The 17057-nt window shown below is 40.8% G+C and overlaps 1 protein-coding gene across 3 annotated transcripts in view; it reads left to right on the top strand.

Annotated features, from left to right (window-relative positions):
• unc5cb (unc-5 netrin receptor Cb) overlaps positions 1-17057 on the top strand; it is a 226927-nt gene that overhangs the window by 110819 nt on the left and 99051 nt on the right. For 2 of the 3 annotated variants that reach the window (XM_087790542.1, XM_087790540.1), the window contains exon 2: positions 8287-8517. In XM_087790542.1, coding sequence (XP_087646668.1) covers positions 8287-8517 — 231 coding nt within the window. Of the gene's footprint in view, positions 1-3670; positions 3726-8286; positions 8518-17057 lie in introns of those variants that run through there. The other variant, XM_087790541.1, reaches the window with a different exon arrangement.

The following is a 17057-nucleotide window of genomic DNA, read 5'->3' as shown; positions in this document are numbered from 1 at the left end:
GTGACAGCGGAGAGAAGTACAAGTGAATGATGGTCAGTCCTTGGAGGAGGTAATAACCAATTGTTGGTTTTACCAAAATGTAACGACCCCTGAGAACGTAACGAGGGGCTCTTGACTAGTGATGTGTTGGTGAAGCTTCATGAAACAGTGTCATGTTGTTCGTAGGTCAGTAGGTGGCGCCAACTGGGTAAAAATGATGTGATTTTTCGTTGTTTAAAACAAAGGAAAGTAGTGCAGAGACGCCATCTAGTGGACTCTTAAGATAATGACACTGTTTCATGAAGCTTTGACGTGGGCATTACATTCATGGACCGACCGTCTGGACTATTGTAACAGTTTATTTAGTGTCTAAACCAGAAGGATGTGTCTCGCCTGCAGTTCATACTAAACTCTGCAGCCAGAATTCTGAGCCGCTCTAGTAGAAGAACTCACATTTCTCCTTCAAACTCTTCACTGGCTGCTCTAGTAGAAGAACTCACATTTCTCCTTCAAACTCTTCACTGGCTGCTCTAGTAGAAGAACTCACATTTCTCCTTCAAACTCTTCACTGGCTGCTCTAGTAGAAGAACTCAAATTTCTCCTTCAAACTCTTCACTGGCTGCTCTAGTAGAAGAACTCACATTTCTCCTTCAAACTCTTCACTGGCTGCTCTAGTAGAATAACTCAAATTTCTCCTTCAAACTCTTCACTGGCTGCTCTAGTAGAAGAACTCACATTTCTCCTTCAAACTCTTCACTGGCTGCTCTAGTAGAAGAACTCACATTTCTCCTTCAAACTCTTCACTGGCTGCTCTAGTAGAAGAACTCAAATTTCTCCTTCAAACTCTTCACTGGCTGCTCTAGTAGAAGAACTCACATTTCTCCTTCAAACTCTTCACTGGCTGCTCTAGTAGAATAACTCAAATTTCTCCTTCAAACTCTTCACTGGCTGCTCTAGTAGAAGAACTCACATTTCTCCTTCAAACTCTTCACTGGCTGCTCTAGTAGAAGAACTCACATTTCTCCTTCAAACTCTTCACTGGCTGCTCTAGTAGAAGAACTCACATTTCTCCTTCAAACTCTTCACTGGCTGCTCTAGTAGAAGAACTCACATTTCTCCTTCAAACTCTTCACTGGCTGCTCTAATAGAAGAACTCACATTTCTCCTTCAAACTCTTCACTGGCTGCTCTAGTAGAAGAACTCACATTTCTCCTTCAAACTCTTCACTGGCTGCTCTAGTAGAAGAACTCACATTTCTCCTTCAAACTCTTCACTGGCTGCTCTAGTAGAAGAACTCACATTTCTCCTTCAAACTCTTCACTGGCTGCTCTAGTAGAAGAACTCACATTTCTCCTTCAAACTCTTCACTGGCTGCTCTAGTAGAAGAACTCACATTTCTCCTTCAAACTCTTCACTGGCTGCTCTAGTAGAAGAACTCACATTTCTCCTTCAAACTCTTCTGAGCCGCTCTAGTAGAAGAACTCACATTTCTCCTTCAAACTCTTCACTGGCCGCTCTAGTAGAAGAACTCACATTTCTCCTTCAAACTCTTCTGAGCCGCTCTAGTAGAAGAACTCACATTTCTCCTTCAAACTCTTCACTGGCTGCTCTAGTAGAAGAACTCACATTTCTCCTTCAAACTCTTCACTGGCTGCCAGTTTCTTTCAGGATCATTTTAAAATTCTGGTTATTACTTTCAGATCTATTCATGGTCAGACCTTCCATCAGTGATCTGATCCAGACTTACACCCCAGCTCGGGCTCTGAGTTCTGTGGATCAGAATCTGCTGATGGTTCCTGAACTTCTGGACCAGAGGAGAGAAAAGTCTGTTTAAGATGCAATTGAAGTTATTTTGCTGCAAACATAAACTTTCTTGACACCTCGATTAGGACAAAACAAGAGTTAAATAAGAAATCAATGGATTCTGTGCATTTATCACTAAAATAAAAGCTTCTGTGGCGAATGTTGTGAAGGCTGATGGTCTTGCAGATGAATTTATCTTTCTTTTGCAATGTCTCACATATACACAAACATCCAGGAAACTATTTAAACACGTTTAAAGTTTTATTACGAAGCCAGACAGAAAAGCAAGGACAGCAGCAGCAAGTCATGGAGGGCAAACATTTATTTGATCACATATTTCATTCCAGAAGAAGTGAAAATGTAGTTTACATTGAAGAAATACTTATTATATAAAATATTTTGGACAGTTGAAATACCGAACTATATACAGTCTGAGTCTGAAGGACAGTAGTTGAAATTGTTTTTCAGACATTTTTAATATAAATAAAATACCAACATTCAAAGCTAAAGAACATGCCCGAAAACAAATGTGTTTGTGGTATCCCTTGTGTTGCTTATAGGTCAAGGGTTAAGGGTGCAATACACTTTTTGTTAGAGAATTGACTATCATAAAATCAACTTTATAACATTCATATACTTTAATTATTAAGATGGAAGATATATTTAAGGAAAACACACGTAAAATAAGACAAAAAATTGCCAAAATTCACAGTGAAACTACTGAGAAATCGCCCAAATCATGGAAAACCATAACAAATAATAAATAATAATAAATTGACAAAAAACTAAGTAAACAATAACTGATAAAGTATCTTTAAATAATCCATATTTTTATTGTACTTTAGTGTTTACATGATTTACAAATATTTAATGGATTACATATGTTGTATATCAAAATACATGTTATAATTATGTCATATATTCATATTTAAAGGTTAAAATGTCCTTTCAATTATTTGCACCGATGCAGATGTTCCGGCAAATCCTTGCATTATTTACTAAGATGTGACATTTTCTCCTCGTAAACAAAAAACATGAAGTTAATACTACATTTGTGTATTTGTCCTGCTCAGGAAGTGTCACACAAGGAACTGGTATCTCAACACACTTTTTATCGATTGTTTCATTTCATCCATCGCTTCGTACACAACAACGTCTGCACTTCATTGAATTCAATTGAATTTTATTTAAAGTGTCTTATCATAACAAAGTTATCTCAAGACACTATACAGTTGAAATAAGACTACAGTTGATTAAGGAAAAATAGATCCCAGCAATTCAACAAAGAGCAAGAAACAAAACACTGTACAGTGAGCTATGGCGAGGAAAAACTTCCTTTTAGAAGGCAGAAACCTTGAGCGGAACCAGACTCATTGTTGACGGCCTGCCGCTTTGACCGGCTGGGAGGAAGGATGGGGGGGTAGACAGATGGATAAGGAGAGGAGTGAGGGAAATTATAGTGAGAAAAAAAAGAGGAGAGTGTAGGAGAGTCCATGGAGGTGCTGGAGAGAACTCGGGATCTGATGACGTGGTGAAGATCCTGGATCAGCAGCAGCTCTGGAGGTGGAGCCCTGGGGCTTCGGGAGAGAAATAAAAAGGTGTGGGTTTAAACTGCACAGGTGATGAATGTAATGAGGGTGTTTTTGAAGTCGAAGTGATTTCTCGACACGTCGATAAGATAAAAATCTTCTGCTTCTCACGAGTTGCGTAAGCGTCGTCGCTAATAATGCGACTGCGAAGCGACACGTCAAAGTCTTTGCTCTTTGCCTCGGAGCGAGAGAATCGAGGGAGAAACTCCTGATTGGTGTGATCGTCGGTTTGGTCACGTGACTGCGGTTTTATTTCCACCGTCTCTCGGCTGGTTCTTCCACCGCCGGGCGACTTCCAGCCTCTTTGAATTGATGAGTTCCCGCGCTGACTCACTTGATGAATCTGACGCCGAGGTTTGTGACGTGCATTAACACGTGTGTGTGTGTGTGTGTGTGTGTGTGTGTGTGTGTGCGCGAGTGTGTGTCTTTGGAAGTCGTACTTTCATGCCGGTTTCAGATCTGGCTGTCTCACAGTTTGACGCTGGAGCCGGGAGGGAGCGACGGATAGATGGATAATGGGAGCGGAGGATGAGAAATGGCTCGCACGATCTTTAATGAGTTTGCCGTCTTGGTTTTCTGGGTCACGGCCTGCTGGTTGGAGGCGTGTTGGTCTGTTGAGGGGGTTCTATTTTATTTATTGCGCAGTCGCCATCCGCAGTCATTTGTGTGCGAGTGAAAATGGTCGTAAACCTGATTAAAAGAGGTTATTTTCGTGGAATACTGCGGTTCTTTCCAGCTGAGACCGGCCAGGATCACAACCCTCTACCTCTTGACACCTTGTTAATAGTGTCGTGTTCAGGCTGGTCTTCCTTCCATGAGAGGTGGGAGGAGTTTGACAAGGCACTGAAGACAAAAGTCTTTGTGTCCGAAAATACATTCCCAGCCTCATTAGATCATGTTCGTTTTTTGGCCGAAATGATTTCACTTCGCGGAAGGATCGTTACGATACGAAAATAATACTTTTCCATACCATGGTTAATAGAAGTAGCCTCTACTTTCAAGTACACAACTAAATATTTTCACATTGAAAGAGACAACAATTGTTTCCATGTAGCTGAAAAAACCTACAACTATTATTCTTACAAACAGTGTTGAGCCACCAAGTCTAATTACTTCTTGAACATGTATTATTAAAGTATAAATGAATAAGAAAATCAACAAATACTATACATTCTAACATTGTTGAGCCGCCACCAAGTATAATAACACTTAAAACATTTATTATTAAAGTATAAATGAATAAGAAAATCAACTAATACTATACATTCAAACGGTGTTGAGCCGCCACCAAGTATAATAACACTTAAAACATTTATTATTAAAGTATAAATGAATAAGAAAATCAACTAATACTATACATTCAAACAGTGTTGAGCCGCCACCAAGTATAATAACACTTAAAACATTTATTATTAAAGTATAAATGAATAAGAAAATCAACTAATACTATACATTCAAACGGTGGTAATAATCCTAATGTATAAAAAGAAGATGTTTTTCTCTTGCTCTCGGGTAAAAGTAGCAGTTATACTAATATAATTAAAAAAAACATGAGGTGAGCAACACAAAAGCATCTCTTAATGTTACATTACGAAACTGTATCGTCACATTTACGTCATGTAAAGTATTATAGACCTCGTGTACTGAAGTGACTCTCGCGCAAATTTAAGACGTTTGTGCGTTGTAAGTTTAACATGACATGAATAATAATAAAAACATGTGTATTACGGTAACAAAATAAGCTGGTATTGTTGTTTGTTTTACTTATCGGTGACAACATCACTTTGCGGTAGAAAGAAGTGTAGGAATCTCATGTCACGCTTTCACCAGCAGAAGTTGGTCTCATAGGTCCATCAGTACCCGTTCTGCCCCACTAGGGGCTGGTATGCATGTAATTGTTCCTTTTTAATTTGCAAAACAAAGAAACTTATCTTCAGCCTTGATTGTTTCTGCAACGAAATCCACCTCCTCAGGTAGACCCAGGTCCGGGGTCATTACTCTCTGGGTGTCCCGAGATAACACCTACATTCCACCACAAAGAGGACGTGGTTCTAAAGAATGTCGGAGCCTCAGTCGACCCCAGATAAAGGGACGGAAACAGACAAACCAATCGATGGCTCGAGACAACAATAGTTCAGGCGTGATGTCGTGGTCGCCTCAGGTGGTTAAAAAGACTTGTTCTGACTGGGTTTCCCGTGACCCTGCGATGTACCGACCCAGCACTCGTCTTAACACGAGGTGCTTTTGTTCTCTATCATCAAACTTGGAGGTCAGCGACAATAATGGGTCACTGTTGTGACAGTCTTGTACATCTCTATTTTTCTCTCGCGCTCACCTTCATCCCGGTTCGCCCTCCTACTGCGTTTGAACGCATCATCGGCGACATAATGCCCTCCTTCATGGGTCATTTTCCGATCGGCTTCCGCCCCACTTTCAATTTGTCTCCGATCCTTGGCAGGTACGAAGGTAGCAATAAAGTTTGGGAGACATGGCGGAGGAGATAACTGCCGGCCGAGACGTTATTTAGTGCTTCCGAAAGCATCCGGGAGGCGACCTGTCAGACAACGAGGCTCCGGCGTGTCCGGGCAGGAGCGAAGGACATGGAAGAATTACCGATGGAATGATAAAACGTTTGCGTCTCTCCATGATGCTTCTCTATCTCCGGCTCTGGCGAACGTGCTCGACTGATAAGAGGATTTGTTGACGTTGATGCAGCCGTACCTGTAAACCTCTGACAATATTTGTCAAGATGATAATCACCTTGATTTCCTTAAAATGCCTGCCAGCTGCCATCGTTTGCTTATCTCCGCCGAGGAAGCGACTCTGTCTAGATGAATAACCGGTGATGACCGGTTTAGCATGAATTCTTCGGGAAAAGTTGCTAATGCTCTTCATGGCCGACCTTGAGGTTGTTCTTTCTATCCTGTCCTGACCTCTGACCTGTGGTCACTAACGGTGGTGAGTGACCACAGGATCAGATCATGAAGGTCTGACCATGAACAGATCTGAAAGTAAGAACCAGAATTTTAAAATGATCCAGAAAGAAACTGGCAGCCAGTGAAGAGTTTGAAGGAGAAATGTGAGTTCTTCTACTAGAGCAGCCAGTGAAGAGTTTGAAGGAGAAATGTGAGTTCTTCTACTAGAGCAGCCAGTGAAGAGTTTGAAGGAGAAATGTGAGTTCTTCTACTAGAGCGGCCAGTGAAGAGTTTGAAGGAGAAATGTGAGTTCTTCTACTAGAGCAGCCAGTGAAGAGTTCGAAGGAGAAATGTGAGTTCTTCTACTAGAGCAGCCAGTGAAGAGTTTGAAGGAGAAATGTGAGTTCTTCTACTAGAGCAGCCAGTGAAGAGTTTGAAGGAGAAATGTGAGTTCTTCTACAAGAGCGGCTCAGAATTCTGGCTGCAGAGTTTTGGGAAGAACTTGATGATGTAGTTGTAGCGAGAAAAGTCTTCCTGATGAGGCTTCTCCAAACCCGACCCTGGATAAAGCAGAAGTTGATAATGCAACTAGGAACAGATGAATAACTTCTGGTAGTTTTCCTGATTAACATTTTAGTCCACTAATCTTTTAAAAGATCGAAGACCTTTCTCTGCTGCCACCACCACTGAGCTCCTGACTATCATCGGAATATTTCAAATGCTATCAAATAAAGAATGAACAAGATAGATTCATCGAATGTGCGAAAGTAATGTGGAACGAAAAGAAACATAGAAATGTCAACGGTGTAAAGACGTAGGTCAATGCTCTCCAGATTCACTTGGATATGTTTTTCACACGTTCAGTTCTATAAAAACAGTGTTGTGCTAGCCTGTAGAAACATTTGTAGTCTTTTATTACTGTTAAAAGAAAATACTTTGTTTCAAGATATTTTAAAAATAAATTTTCTACTGCAGTGAGTTGCAAACTTTAAAAGAAAACGTCCAATCTTGTCCAACATTCAAGTCCAAATGTAACATGGAAGTTGGGGTACGAGAGATATTTTTGACCTTCCTGATCGACAAAGTTTTTTGAAGGTGTTTTCTTACTCAAGAAGACAACAGATTTGTCCTTTAAAGACGTCATTTTATAAACATATATATTATATACCAAAGTTACAGATGCTTGGGTATAATAGAGCCGTTGCCAAACGTCCTTAGACTTTGTCAAGAATTGTCATTTCCCTGCTATGAATAAACTTAATAATGGACCTTGTGTACGTTTCGGGGCGAGGCTCCGTCCACCATCTTGTTCTCCCTTCACTTTGTTTCTCCCGCTGAGTCTCTATTACCCTTCGCCCCCACCGATGAATAATTGATGTCGAGCGGGTTCGGCGGTAAGAATAGAACAGGAGTGGAGGTGACAAATGGAGTCTTTGGCGAACAGGCTTCGTCAAAGAGTCGTGGTCGATCATTACCGACGTCCGTGCGCGAGACTCGCTGTTGTGAGATTTAAGACGCGGAGATGAAAGCGGCTGTAATTACAGGGAAGCGAGTCTTGTCTGTCGCGGAGGCATCGCAGGAATGACACAAACTGGGCCGAGAGCCCGAGGTCGTGCGATGCTGCGTTTGTGAGTCGGAGGCGAAAACAAAGAGGAAAAAGATTGAAGGAGTTTTTTGTTTTTTTTTCCGGGTCAACCTCTGAACTTCTCATTATTGCCTCGGACTCAGAAGCGGGTTGTGGTCGGACGGAGGGAGTCCTGTTGCTTTCTTGTAAATCCAGTGCCTGAAAGGAATCCCATCATTTCCTGTGCCCAGAAAAAAAAAACACTTGTGTAAACATTCCCAAATATTTAATGATAGGGATTTCTCTGTTTACTGTTGCAGTGGATAATCCCATTCAAAGGCTGCGGTCGTAGCAAAGTGTCTCTTTCGTTTTCCCATCCTTCGACTCCAAATTTCCCCGTCTTTAATCAGCCCTTTTTTCTCTCTGTTTTCTGCAGTCGACGATGACTTCATCGGACTCGGAGACCTGCCGGAAACTTTTCCCTCGGATCCGCCGGAGCCGCTGCCGGTGTTCCTCATGGAGCCGGAGGAGGCCTACATCGTGAAGAACAAGCCGGTCAACCTCTACTGCAAGGCCACGCCGGCCACGCAGATCTACTTCAAGTGCAACAGCGAGTGGGTCCATCAGAAGGAGCACACGGTGGAGGAGCGAGTGGACGAGAACTCGGGTCAGTCTCGGCGTTTACGTTCCACGTCCGTGAAACTGAACAGATAAACGTGTCATTCAATCACAAAATCATGAAAACAACAAACAACAAACTCGTACATCATAAAAAATTAGGAACACATGCAATTATTTCCAATTAAATAATACAATACAAATTATTAATGTCAAAATACATGACAAAACTTATTTATATTTTTCAAATATAGAAATATAATCACCTCTCAATGTTCTGTCTGGTTCTGCTCGAGGTTTCTGCCTTCTCAAAAAAGTGTTTCTTCATCACTGTCACACTTCACTCATTGTTCTTTTTCTCTGAATATAGTCTCAGTTTAAGTGAAATAACTTTGTTACGATAACACACATTAAATCAAATTGAATTGAATACAATGTTTAAGCATCATATACTATTTTGGTGTTAACAATATTATTATTATTACTATTACTGTTTTTTTTTGTTTGTTTTTTAATACTCACAAAATATTGAAAACAACAAACAAGTTTGGTTTCTGTTATTTTGAATAGATTTACCTCAGATATTATTTAAAAAAAGAACCTATGCAATATATATATATATTTATAAATATATATATTAATATATATATAATATATAGTTCAATTAAAGTTATTTTTCAAATATACAAATATAATCACCTCAATGTTTAAACATATGCAAGACTAAATTGGTGAAAACATTATTTACTACTGATAGTTGTACTATTACAGTTTGTTTTTTTTTAATACTCAAAAAATATTGAAAACAACAAACCTGCAACTGGTTCATGAAATTTTGTGTAGATTTACCTCCAACATCATAAAAAAAGGAACCCTTGCAGTCATTTTCCACAAAAACAAACAAACATTTACATTAAAATGATACATCAATTGTAAAGGTATTTGATGAAACTCAATCATAAGTTATTTTTCAAATATCTATTTTTTTCTATAATTATTCTTTCATGTTTATAACTTTATTTTACTTACTGACATACTTACTTTAATTTTATAAACATGGTTACATTCAATTTTTTGGACGTGCACAGCATGTTTTCTTTCCCAATGATATATTAAAATAAATGTATATTTCAGGCTGAGATAAGACGCATGCGGAGGACGTTGTTCATCCAGGAGAGACTCGTACTAGAGAAGCCAGTGTTAAGTGAAGTCAGTTCAGTTCTCCATGTTAGCCTCGGAGCGTCTAAGAAAAGTGTGTAAATCTAAAGCTAGAAAACAGTGAAGCCTGAACCGTTGACAGACGACATATTTGCGATGTCAGCCGTTGACATTCGTACAATAATCGAATCTATCAAAACTCTTCCTTCCGGCCGACGCGACAGGAACGGAGAGACAGGATGTTGGCTCGCGTACGTTTGATGGTATCGCAGGAAAAACAAACGCTTCTTTTTTTTTTCCGTGAATCGTTTTGGCGTAGACCCGACTTTCAAACTCCTTCTTTTCATTTGAACCCGACGTACGTTTGGAAAACAGGCTCTAATGTCTTCACGTCTATTCCGAGAGCAGAGATGAGGTTTGAAGAGATTCCTGAGCCCTCGTGCCAAAAGGTTGTTTTTTTTAACGCTGCGAGCATCAACACGGCAAGCAGCCCACGCACCGACACGACCGGCGGCTGTTTACTGAGCGTCTTCCATTCATGCAACGCTGATGGACGGGGCAGCAGGTTCGCGGGTCAATCCCACACATGGACGCTCCGATCTCCCCGAGATTGACGCAACACCTGATCGATTCCCGCTCGATTCTACAAGCCTGGAGAAATGTTTCTCTCTCTCTCCGTTTATCATCCATCATTTTCAGCCTTTAATCAACTGTGAGATGAAGAATGGATGAAATAATTATCGTGACAACATTTGTCTCTCGTTTATCCCTCGGGGGGTTGCGTTCGAAAAAAAAACATCACGCGTTGCACTAAATCCAACCGATAATTGATTACAATTACATTTTCACGATATATAAAGATAACGTTGAACTGGTCCGAGGTGCAAAAATGTTACGTTTATGGATTTGGACACTTTTCTATGACTAAACACAATCTGTACCATCGTACACAGTGATGGCAGTAGGCCGCAACGCAGCTCACCACCAGGAGCAACAGGATTAAGAGTCTTGCTCAAGGACGTGACGACCGACTCTTACCCGGAACTTTTCAACTTCTTAGGCCACGCTAGACCGTGTCAATCAGGTTTATGTTAAAACAATTAAAGTTCATGATATTGATCAAGGATTTGAATATTTGGAACAAAGAAAGAAAGAAAAAGTAAAATTAAACAAGAGAATTGTTTTTATTTAATTCTGAAGGGGTTCACGATATTGGAAAAATGTGCGATATTCAATATTGGTTTATAGAAGGAAAACAATTCAATATTTCCCCTTCGTTTATTTCAACGCTTCGGTGTCGACATGATGGTAGAAAAATATCTCTTATAACGCTCAGTCTCGCTGGACTTGCATCAGTTTCCCGCCAAACTGAGCGACATCAGAGAGGAGCCGCCGGCGCGTCGTGATATCATCAAATCAATAATAAATCCTTGTACACGCACACATAACACTTTATACATGACGCTAACAACTTAGCTCGTTAGCATACGGTGAAGACGGACAGGTTTGTTTGGAAGTTCACGATCTTCTAAGAAAACAACTGAGACGAGATGAAAAGTTCTTACGATATGTTGCTTTAACAAAGGAGGTCAGTTAGCCAGCAAGACGCGTCACCATAGCAACCGAGCCTAGCATGCTGCGCCGCACAGTTCACAGACAGACGGAGACGTAAACAACAACGAGACATAGAAGTACAAATTGACAACTTTACAGAACGTGACACTGATTGGTCGAAGTGCCCATTCAAGATATGCTTTTATACAATAACAAATTATAAATGATCACATATTTTCGATGCATATCGCACGTGCCAATATCGATATATCCATATAATTATTTTGCAGCCCTAATTCTGTTTAATGCGGCGGCTTTAAAACACAAAAAAAATGTCAGGAGAAAAAACTTTTTACATAGAAATGAAGTAATGACTAGATAAATACTTTTTTTTTTATATATATATAATCCAGACCTTGTCGTCCCAACACGACTAGTTCACTCTTGTAAGCGCGATTCTCTGACAGGGAGGCGTTCAAAGGTATCAACAACTCAGCTTCAATGAAGTATTTTCCCTGTATTTTCCGTGTTTTCCACATGTGCACATTTGCGACATGAGCCGCTCTCGGGCGCCGGCGGAGTGTTTGGACCTGCAGCCCTGATTGCTCGTCAATAACGCGGCTCTGAAGAGTCATCAGTCTGATTGTAATCGGCATGAATGGCTTTGATTCGCCGAAGCCGTTCCGAACACCATGTTTTCCATCAAGTGAACCCCCGACGGTCGCTGCTGCCCGCGTGCCCACGAGCACACGCCGCTCCTGCGAACGTTGTTCCTCTGAGTCACGCGGAATGTAGGCTCTCGCCTCCGACGAAACCACAAAAGTACACGGAGTGAAAAGTGATTGCTGTTTAAAGCTACAATTTATTTCTAAGACGCAGGTACGTGCGCCGAGAAAACAGCCGAGGGTTTGATTGCTGGTGATTATTTCTTGAGCAGCAGCCAAAGAGGACAATAAAACAGAGTGACTTGTGAAGGTTTAGTTTTTGGTAATTTCTTGAATGCGTGGCTTCGATTCCTGCAGCTGAAAAAAAGTGACGACACATTTAACCTCTGACTCTTATTGACGGACGATAATCCATACTGTTGCATCAGAAACTGATTTTATTGAAATAAAAATTCAATGATGAGGGAAAACTATTTAAAATTTAAAAAAAACAACAGACATATGTTTGCATTTATTCATTTTATTTAGAAAACACTTTTACTTGAAGCCACAATTTTACCCACAAACACACAATAGCACACTGATGGGAGTAGGCTGTGAGCCAGTGCACCACTGCAATCATTTTTTACGATACCTCATCAATATTCAACAGTACTGCATGTGTTCATTTATTTGAAATCACATTTTAGTTTCCACATAGTTCTTCTTAAGGTTTATATTTCAATAAAGTGTGCGTAACATAAAATAATTTCCGGCCTGTAGATGGCAGCAGTCATTACATCCTGCGCAGCTAAAGGAAGAATAATAAGCCACCAGATCCCGGCGATGACTGAGCATGAGAGGATACAGTGAGTCCAGCAGCTTTTGAAGCTGATGTTTGAACATGTTTTTCGTTTGAAAACAAATGAAAGCAGTTACGACTTCGTCAAGAGTCATGTGGTCTGTAAATACTACAACACCAGAGTCAAGTACTGGACAATACTACACATATATACTTGTTACTACACTATGACAACACCAGAGTCAAGTACTGGACAATACTACACATATATACTTGTTACTACACTATGACAACACCAGAGTCAAGTACTGGACAATACTACACATATATACTTGTTACTACACTATCACTACACCAGAGTCAAGTACTCGACAATACTACACATATATACTTGTTACTACACTATCACTACACCAGAGTCAAGTACTCAACAATACTACACATATATACTTGTTACTACACTATCACAACACCAGAGTCAAGAACTGGGCAATACTACACATATATACTTGTTACTACACTATCACAACACCAGAGTCAAGTACTGGACAATACTACACATATATACTTGTTACTACAATATCACAACACCAGAGTCAAGTACTGGACAATACTACACATATATACTTGTTACTACACTATCACTACACCAGAGTCAAGAACTCAACAATACTACACATATATACTTGTTACCACACTATCACAACACCAGAGTCAAGTACTGGACAATACTACACATATATACTTGTTACTACACTATCACAACACCAGAGTCAAGTACTGGACAATACTAAACATATATACTTGATACTACACTATCACAACACCAATGTCAAGTACTGGACAATACTACACATATATACTTGTTACTAAACTATCACAACACCAGAGTCAAGTAGTCGAAAATACTACACACATATCCGTGTACAGTATGAATAAACGTTGCAATATACCGCGTCCTTTTCCTTGTATCGTGACACGTACCGCATCAACACATTCTTGTCAACACACACACACAACACTCTTGATCACGTAGTTGTCGAGACGTGGACGTGGATCATCTTCAGAGACAAAGTTCCAGGTTCAAAGCGAGACGTTCTGGTGTCAGATCCCGAGAAGGAACAATTACTGTCAGACACTGGTGACAAACGAAGTGCTGTCGTTTCTGATTCGGCGTCTGCGGCTCCGGCGCCGTGACATCTCCTCTGGTGTCGAGGTCGTCGTCTCTTATGAGGCGAGGCATTGATCTGAACAAACGAGCGGCAAATGAATTGTAAGTCCGGGAACATGGAGCGATGCACCCGCGGGGATCGCTTATCTCCCTCCGATATGAGTTAAAACTCAGAGTGCTCTTCTCTGGACCACTTACTGCACTTCCCTCCTTCATCCTGCTCTCCTTCGCTGACCTCCTCGCCGACCCGATCAATAATGCTACGTCAGAGCTAACGCTAATCACCGCATCAATAATGAATCTTCCTCGACGAGGTGTCGACTTCTCACCGGCTACTAATGCCTCCTATTATAGAACCATTTGGATGCTTGATGTCCAGGCTGACAGGGTGACACGGTTTAAATCCCGGCGCAGACTCGCTCGACGGCAAAAGGTCATAAAGAGTTTTTAGGAGCAACACGTGAAGTCACTGGATGAGGTCAGTGGACTTGCAGTACAATGATCCGTGTGTGTTAGAAGTTCATGGTGTCGGGAAGTATTTAATCCAGCCGTGGTTTCACTTTGAAGTCATGAACGACTCCACATGTATCGGGAGTTGAACAAAGAACACAAGACAGTTGTCGACTTCCTGCAGAAGCTCAGAAAAAAGTTGTTTTATTTGCAAAACAGGAAAGAAAACTAGCTTCGGAAATGAAAATGGAACCGATTAGGGCAAAATCGTAAAAATATTGATATTGCGATTTTGGCACGTGTGATAGGCACATCGAAAACATGTGATCATTTAAAATATTCTATTGTATAAATCAAGCATTTCTTAATTACGCACTTCAACCAATCAGTATCACGTTCTGTAAAGTTGTCAATTTGTACTTCTATGTCTCGTTGTTGTTTACGTCTCCGTCCGTCTGTGAACTGCGCGGCGCAGCTTGCTAGGCTCGGTTGCGACGCGTCTTAGCTCAGTATATACACAGAAGTAATACTACCTTCTGATCTAGTCAAACACTAGTGATCCAGTCACTCGTCTCTTTCAACCTCCTTTGTTAAAGCAACATATTGTAAGAACTTTTCATCTCGTCTCAGTTGTTTTCTTATAAGATCGTGAACTTCCAAACAAACCTGTCCGTCTTCACCGTATGCTAACGAGCTAAGTTGTTAGCGTCATTTATAAAGTGTTATGTGTGTGTCTTCACCGTATGCTAACGAGCTAAGTTGTTAGCGTCATTTATAAAGTGTTATGTGTGCGTCTTCACCGTATGCTAACGAGCTAAGTTGTAAGCGTCATTTATGAAGTGTTATGTGTGCGTCTTCACCGTATGCTAACGAGCTAAGTTGTTAGCGTCATTTATAAAGTGTTATGTGTGCGTGTTCAAGGATTTATTATTGATTTGGTGATATCACGACGCGCCGGCGGCTCCTCTCTGATGTCGCTCAGTTTGGCGGGAAACCGAAGTCCCGCGAGACTGAGCGTTATAAGAGATATTTTTTTACCATCATGTCGACACCGAAGTGTTGAAATGAACAAAAGGGATATCGCAATTCAAGACACCAATATTCAATATCGCACTTATTTCCAAAAAGGTGCAGCCCAAGTCATTTTGAAACATCTGAAGAAGCTCTCGCAGGTCAATGGTTATGTCTGGTGGTTATTTCTTGAGCAGCAGCCAAAGTGTTCGATAAAACCCAGTCGAGGTCGTGGTTCAGCTCCTGATGTCCTTGAATCGTGGCTTCAATCCTGCGACGATTTGCTTGAAAAGTACAAGTGAGATCAGACTGTTATTGACGGACAGACGATCCAACAGAGATTAGATTAAACATTCATTGATTCGTTTTTGTCTGTTTTTTTCTTGGCCAAAAAGCCTCAGAGGAAAATAGAAAATCACTATATCTTGAAGGAAATAAGGAAACATGCCACAACTTATGTTATCTTATTTAAAAAAAATAGCAGAAAAAGTACATATTTATTATTTATTTTAAATTTAAAAACATGATTATACACATAATGCTTTTGAGAGAAAATGTTATTTTCAGATATAATAAAGATTTTCAAATATTTTGCGTTAAAAGTGCAACTGAAGCTCAGTTTTTATTAGTTTCCTCCAACAAAAAACTTGTGTAATTTGTCAAATTAGTTTTCTTTAAAGTGGCACTATGTAAGATTGACATGCGTAACCCTTCTTGTCTCAGGGTCAAGGTGACCCGGAGGCCCTGAAACAAATGTGTTTGTGGTATTCCTTGTATGAGTCAAGTTTAACAACCTACTAAATATAAATAAATATGCAGTTGTGGAGGTTGTTGTCCTTGACCCAGAGACAACACAAGGGATACCACAAACACATTCGTTTTCAGGCCGTAGGGTTACCTTGACCCAGAGACAACACAAGGGATACCACAAACACATTCGTTTTCAGGCCGTAGGGTCACCTTGACCCAGAGACAACACAAGGGTTAATCTTAATGTATGCTAAGCATCACATTTGCGATCATTATTCCTGCAGCAGTGCATTGTGGGATGTTACTTCACAGGCGTTACGAGGCTCATCGTAACATATCTGTTAAAAGCCGCGATATGTAAGAACGAACTGTTTCCTGGTCGTTACAGTGAAAGAGTGAAAAGAGAAAGTTACGTTAAAATATCGTCAAAACAAACAACAGTTTTGACTCTTATTGTCTTATTCTCTCTTGTGAGAACAGATTGCGTGACTTGGACTCGCCACCTGCTGGTCAGTGTCGGTACTTTGTTCCGGTCCGACGGCGGTTCAGGTTCAGGTCCGTGGACCGTGGTCTTAACTTGGTTCTCTCCCACCACAGAGAGGGAACAAAAGAACGAGCCACAGGTCCCTCATGTTCACCGAGTCCACGAAGATAAGAAGGTCTTCAACAATTGATGCTGAACATCTTCTGCTCAGACCCGCGAGCACTCAGCGTAGACTCCAGCCGTAAATGTTACATGAGAGCTAAGCTGGCGTGTGGGAGTGTGTGTCTGTGTGTGTGTGTGTGTGTGTGTGTGTGTGTGTGTGTGTGTGTGTGTGTGTGTGTGTGTGTGTGTGTGTGTGTGTGTGTGTGTGTGTGTGTGTGTGTGTGCATATGAGAGTGTGTGTGTGTGTGTGTGTGTGTGTGTGTGTGTGTGTGTGTGTGTGTGTGTGTGTGTGTGTGTGTGTGTGTGTGTGTGTGTGTGTGCATATGAGAGTGTGTGTGTGTGTGTGTGTGTGTGTGTGTGTGTGTGTGTGTGTGTGTGTGTGTGTGTGTGTGTGCATATGAGA

The sequence above is a fragment of the Callionymus lyra genome, chromosome 5, assembly GCF_982586985.1.
Source record: "Callionymus lyra chromosome 5, fCalLyr1.hap1.1, whole genome shotgun sequence".
NCBI classification, from domain to species: domain Eukaryota; kingdom Metazoa; phylum Chordata; class Actinopteri; order Syngnathiformes; family Callionymidae; genus Callionymus; species Callionymus lyra.
This window is presented reverse-complemented; position numbering and strand designations above follow the sequence as displayed.